The following is a 6000-nucleotide window of genomic DNA, read 5'->3' as shown; positions in this document are numbered from 1 at the left end:
TTTCCAGAAACTGTTTCCAGTTTAATGAGCTCCTTGTCTGAGGTAGCAGATTCCCAAAAGGAAAAGTCAGGGAGAGAAGAAAGTTTCAGTGAAAATTAAACTGGATCACTTCTAACAAAATTATTTACATTGGCTATGTATTTCTGAGGAGCAAAGCCAACTCTTTTTCTCTGCCACACCAACAATGACTAAGTTCAGAAATCCACTAGCACTAAACTAAAAAATAATTATGAGAAATTTGGGGTTTAATTGCAGTGGGCATTTTGGAGCTGTCTGCTAGAAGCAGCCATGTTGGTAAATGATAATGTCGTTTGAAGCACTTGGATTTTTAGTTTATTCTGAGGTACGAGTTTCCATTAGCCATTGAATCATTAGGTCAAATTTAGATTAAAAGATAATGGAGGTGTTGGAATAAAAGTCATTAAAGCACCTCTTTATCCTTCCTAACACATAAACTTTCTCAAAAACGCAAAGCAAAGGAAAAATTTTTACACCCCCCCCCTTTTGTTTTTATCTGTTTGTTCTTCCGTTGACTAAGCTTGGATAATAGAACAGGTCTGGTCAGTTTCATTTTCTGATTTTTATACATAAGTGAAAGCTGTTTTGTGTCAACAGAGTAAAGTGTTTAGAATCATTTCACCTGCTGGGTCAATTTCCTGTAAGCCTTTGTTTGGGAAGGGAGAGGGGAAATACCAGTTGTGATTTTGAATCAAAACTTCAAAACCAGAACCCCGGATTAGGCCACATTAGAATAATTAATTAGTTTTATTTTTGACTTATTTAAGTTTTCTAGGCGTGGGCAAGATAAATAGTAAAGAATGATGGTTATGTTGTGTTCTCACTCAATCATCACTATTCGTGTAGCATAATGCTGTCTGCAGTTACCTTGGGAAACTGGCCTTTAAAGAAGTGTTTTAATCCACAAAAAGTGTTTCTCTATCTTTTCTTTTTGGATTACATAAATGTTTCTGTCTTGATCCTATTGCGAGACAGGTCCTGGCACTGTCTAAAAGATGCAGAGAGAAAAAGAAAAAAGAATTGCACATTGTTTAAACAATTGGGCGCTGTGTGGTTTATGAGATTATTAGGAGGAGGAGTAAAGAGGGCGGTGTGTCTCTTCTGCAAATTTTTTCTTAACGAGGTTAACCTGTGGCCGCAGTCTCATCGCCCCACTCGGCTCCTTGCAGGGGAACTTTCTGTTCTGTGAGCGCTATCCAAAGCTTCCCAGTCAAGCTCACCGATATTAAACTAAAAGGGCTGCGTGTATGTTTGAAACAGACAGAGGGAGACAGGAGCACACACAGTCGGCGGAAGATGGGGCCACGACTAGGGCAGGGCTGGATGTTGGAGCCAGGCTGACCTTTCCACGTGTCCCCAGCACCTGCGAGGCTAGTGGGGCATTAGGTTTCTTTTTCCCAGGAGCGGGCGCGAGCCCGGAAGAGGCTGGGCGGTCGGGGGCTTAGGTCAGGGGGCTGGGAGGCCCTTCCTCGGAACACGTGTGGCGGGCTAGCAGCTGGTGCGGAGGCTGGCCTGGCCTCTCCGCATCGCCGGGGCCCGCGCGTCCTCGGCCGGGCGGCGGACGTCAGGAGGCGGGAGGCGGGAGGCGGGAGGCGGAGGCGGCGGCTGCGGCGGCGGCGGCGGGCGGGTCTCGGAGCTCTCGGCCAGCTTTGCAGAGCGGCCTAGCGAGCACGCCAGGCCTGGCTGGAGAGAGCCCCAGTGCAATACTGCCCGAGCCCGGGCGGGGTCTCTGTTCTCTGGCAGAGGAGGTCCCTTGGCAGCGGGAAGCTCCCTCTCTTTCTCTCGCCGCCGCTCCGAGTCTGCGCCCTGGTGCCAGGCGCCCAGCTCGGCGCTCCCCTGTGCTCGCCCGGCGCCCACTCATTCGCAGCCCAGCCTTCGCCGCCGCCGCCTCCCTGCTCCTCCTCCTCTCCTCTCCCCAGCCCGCCGCGGCCATGGCGGACAGCGCCAGCGAGAGCGACACGGACGGGGCGGGGGGCAACAGCAGCAGCTCGGCCGCCATGCAGTCGTCTTGCTCATCGACCTCGGGCGGCGGCGGCGGCGGCGGTGGCGGCGGGGGAGGTGGCGGCGGTGGGAAGTCGGGGGGCATTGTCATCTCGCCGTTCCGCCTGGAGGAGCTCACCAACCGCCTGGCCTCGCTGCAGCAGGAGAACAAGGTGCTGAAGATCGAGCTGGAGACCTACAAACTCAAGTGCAAGGCGCTGCAGGAGGAGAACCGTGACCTGCGCAAAGCCAGCGTGACCATCGTGAGTGCCCCCCGGGGGCGCGCCGCAGCGCCAGCCTCCGCCCACCCCCGGGAGAGGCTGCACTCCCGACCCGGGCAGCCTCCTGGCACCCCGAGGCTCCCGAGAACCCACAGCGAGCACACTCCCTGCCGAGACCTGCTGGCCCCGGAGGGTGGGGGAGAGGGAGGTGCCCCTTCGAGGCCACGCGGGTCTGCCCTCCCCGGGAGGTCCAGGCCCCTTGCGGGGTGCGGGAGGAGTCTGCTGGGACCACCACCCGCGTTCCCTTTTCGCCTCTGGGGAGGAGGCCCCTCCCGGGCCGAGCTGGAAGCTGGCGGCGTGGCTTGGGGGGCGGGGAGGGACTTTTTTCGGTCCTAGCCTGCTTGAGGGGTGCGTCCAGAATCTGGGAGCTCTAGGCTGAGGGAGAGGGAGGAAGCTGAGGCCTGTTCCGGGGACCTGACTTGGGGTGCGGGGGGTTGCGCAGCTGGGCTGGGCACTTCGCTGGCATCAGGACGGCGCTGGCTGGATCGCCCGGGGAGGGGGCGGGAGAGAGTGGCCGGGAATCCGGGAAGTGGAGTTTTCTGGCCAGGATCGAGAGGGAAGGGCGGGTACCGGAGCTGATGCTCCCACCTCCGTTAGAAGTCCTTTCCCTGGGTGGGGAGGTGGCGGCGGCGTTATTCAGCGGGGAGAATGCAGCATCTTATACTGGCCTGGACAGAGTGAAGGGTATGAAGTCTGGACAGGCTGAAACCAGGGTGAAGGGTATCGACTGACTCCCTCGCTAAGCAGGATGTACGTGGGTTTGCTTCATTGGTGGTGGAGTGGCTAGAGATATTTTGCCTTGGAGTCCAGATACTTGACGGGAGAACAGGCTGTCTGTTCTGTTTCCACCTGGTCCCCAGAGGCTCCCCCAAAAAGGATAAGATTAGGTGTGTAGGTCTCCCTCTTAGTGTAGCAGGCCTTTAGAAAGGCCACTGTTAGCCGTGATGAAGCGAAACATAACTGGAAAAAGTACACTGTGTGCTCTCACCTAACATCCCTGCCAGCTAGCCACATCATTAACATGCAGAATCCCCATACAGGCAACTTTATTCAGATCAAAACAGTTTCCCAGCCAGGAGCAGGGAAGAAAATGAGAAATCGAGGGGATAAATTGCCATAGCTGCTACATAATAGCTGACTAGACTGAACCTTCAGTTGGAGAAAAAGTCATGAATTTGGGGATGGATCGAAAGTCATACTCTGGAAAGCAAATGGGGCGAGTTAGGGTGCCCCTGTGGCAGGAAAAAGTCTTCAGTGGGGGAGTGAGTGCGTGTGTAGGCTCCCCCAGTGCTAACTCACACTTGGGCATTGGATGGCATTCTGAATTTGCTTAGAAAGCAGGTTTCCACTGAAGTTTCAGTGTGATTGGCAGCCTGAATAGAAATTGATTGTTGAAAGACCCTTTGCATTCTTAAGTCCAGCCCTACTGAATGGAATTGGAGCAATATTCACATGTCCCCAGACTGTAATGTTCCCAAAGTGCCCTTTTGGTAGGAAGGGGAAAGAATGTGCAGAGGCAGCCACTTCCAAGACTCTTCTGTAGCTTTCTTGCCCAAGAGAGATGGCTTTCGTGAGTAGGGGTTTGAGAAGTGGGGGAAGTTGGTTGAAGCAGTTTATTTAAGGTTGGAGTTAGTAAATGAGAGGGTTAGTCTCTTGGAGAATATGAACCACCAAAAGTTGTAAAACTTACGTGAAACAAAATCTCTGGCCTCTTGCATAGAGTGAGCAATTCAGGCTGTATTTGTTTGTTTGGGAGGGAAGACTGGGTTGGGGGTGGAGATAACTATGAAAGGGTTATCTGTTTGACACTTGACCATATTATAAGTAGGTCTGTAAATTGTACATAAACACGTTGGCTTTGCATGGACAAACACGTTCATTCCTGGTGTTTAAGATCAGAGACCTCTGAACACTTACTTGGCTTGAAGGGTGTGTTAAAGTGGTGGCTTTCTTAGCACTTACCGTCAACTAAAACTGACAACCATCCCAATGTACTTTGTGAAATGCTCTGTGGCCTCACTGAGTCAAATTTTAAAGTTGTTTTAGATGACTGCCTGTGTGTACCGGAAGCCTCTCAGTTCTTCTTTAATCTCTGATTAATATATTCAGGGAAGCAAATAAAAGTGCTTGTGGTTTACTTAGTTCCTCAGTACTTGGCAGGTGTTACTAAGGCAAACACAGAGGAGAGATTCCTCTAAGCTTTTGAGAGTTTTGTTAAAGTTAACTAACTGACCTAGGACCCACATTGTGTTGAAGAGGGTGTCATCTCTGAGACATGTCATTTGGGAGGAGAAATGTGTGTGACTACATGAAATGGGTCTATGGATATAAGGGCTCCATAGAACAACACTGTGTCATAGGTGTGTGTCAAGGTGAAGCTGCACAGCCTGACAGTTCTAACTGAAACATAGAACCCTTGCTGGTAGCTGCCCAGGAAGTTTGGGACAAGGGCTAGATACACAGTTCTGTGAAGGCCTTGCTAGATTTTTCACTATTGTTGTTTATTTGAAGAGAAGATCGTACCATAATCCTATTACGACTTGCCTTCCTGGCTCTTCAGTTCTTCTAATTATAATATTAACCTTCACGTTTTTGAGCACTAAAGGTGATTATGGATGTCCTTCCTTTTCCTTGACCGAGTTCAGGAAGGTACATTGTTAATCAGCCATGCCCTGGGAAGAGAGAGGCGCCCTTTTATTTTTTTTTTAAACAGACTATATTTTAGAGTAGTTTCAGGTTGACAGTAAAATTAAGCAGAAGGTACAGAGATTTCCCCAATACTCCCTCCCTTTCCTCCCCTCCTCTGTTATCAACATGGCCCACCTGAGTGGTACATTTGTTACAATTGATGATCCAACATTGAAACATCACCGTCACCCATAGTCTCTGGTTTGCATTAGAGTTCACTCTTGGTGTTGTATATTTTATGGGTTTGGACAATTGTGTGATGACATGTGTCCATGATTATAGTGTACAGAGCTGATGCAGGGCCCTACAGTCCCCTATGCTCTGCCTTTTCATCCCTCCCTGACCCCTGGCCTCCACTGATCTTCTTAATGTCTCCATAGTTTTGTCTTTTCTGGGATGCCATATAGTGTAGCCTTTACAGGTTGGCTTCCTTCACATTTACATTTCCTCCATGTTTTTTTCATAGCTTGATAGTTCATTTCTTTTTAGCCTTGAATAATATTCCACTGTTTGGCTGTGCCACAGCTTGCTTATCCATTTACTTACTGAACAACTTGGTTGCTTCCAAATTTTGGCAGTTACGAATAAAGCTGCAGTCAACATCTGTGTGCAGGTTTTTATATGGATGCAAGATTTCAGCTCATTTGGGTAAATACCAAGGAGTGCAATTACTGAATAGTATGGTAAGAGTATTTTAGTTTTGCTAAGAAACTGCCAAAACGTCTTTGAAGTGGCCGTACCAGTTTGCATTCCTGCCAGCAGTGAATGAGAGTTCCTGTTGCTCCACATCCTTGTTAGCATTTGGTGCTGTCAGTGCTTTGGATTGCGTCCATTCTGATACGTGTGTGGTGATATCTCATTATTGTGCCCTCTTTTTTTAAGCCAAGTCCAAAAGCCGATAGAAGTTCTTAACCAATGGTCATTCTTGTCTCTTTTGGTATGTGGGTATTTACTGTGGTCAAGCAACCCATTTAATAAAAGACTGGTTTCATGGGTCTGTGTTCTCAGTACCTGTATGATAGAGGTTAACATC

General features: G+C 49.6%; 1 protein-coding gene across 6 annotated transcripts in view; it reads left to right on the top strand.

The window, feature by feature from the left end:
• The first annotated feature begins 1340 nt into the window (after nt 1-1340).
• Nucleotides 1341-6000, top strand: part of CCDC6 (coiled-coil domain containing 6) — a 105868-nt gene continuing 101208 nt past the window's right edge. For 2 of the 6 annotated variants that reach the window (XM_032491463.1, XM_032491460.1), the window contains exon 1: nt 1344-2261. In XM_032491463.1, coding sequence (XP_032347354.1) covers nt 1950-2261 — 312 coding nt within the window. In that variant the 5' untranslated portion in view covers nt 1344-1949. Of the gene's footprint in view, nt 2262-6000 lie in introns of all 6 variants that reach the window. The other 4 variants (XM_032491459.1, XM_032491461.1, XM_032491462.1 and 1 more) reach the window with 4 other exon arrangements.

This window comes from Camelus ferus, chromosome 11, assembly GCF_009834535.1.
Source record: "Camelus ferus isolate YT-003-E chromosome 11, BCGSAC_Cfer_1.0, whole genome shotgun sequence".
Lineage (NCBI taxonomy): Eukaryota > Metazoa > Chordata > Mammalia > Artiodactyla > Camelidae > Camelus > Camelus ferus.
The sequence above is the reverse complement of the archived record's forward strand: the minus strand, read 5'-3'. Positions and strand labels throughout refer to the sequence as shown.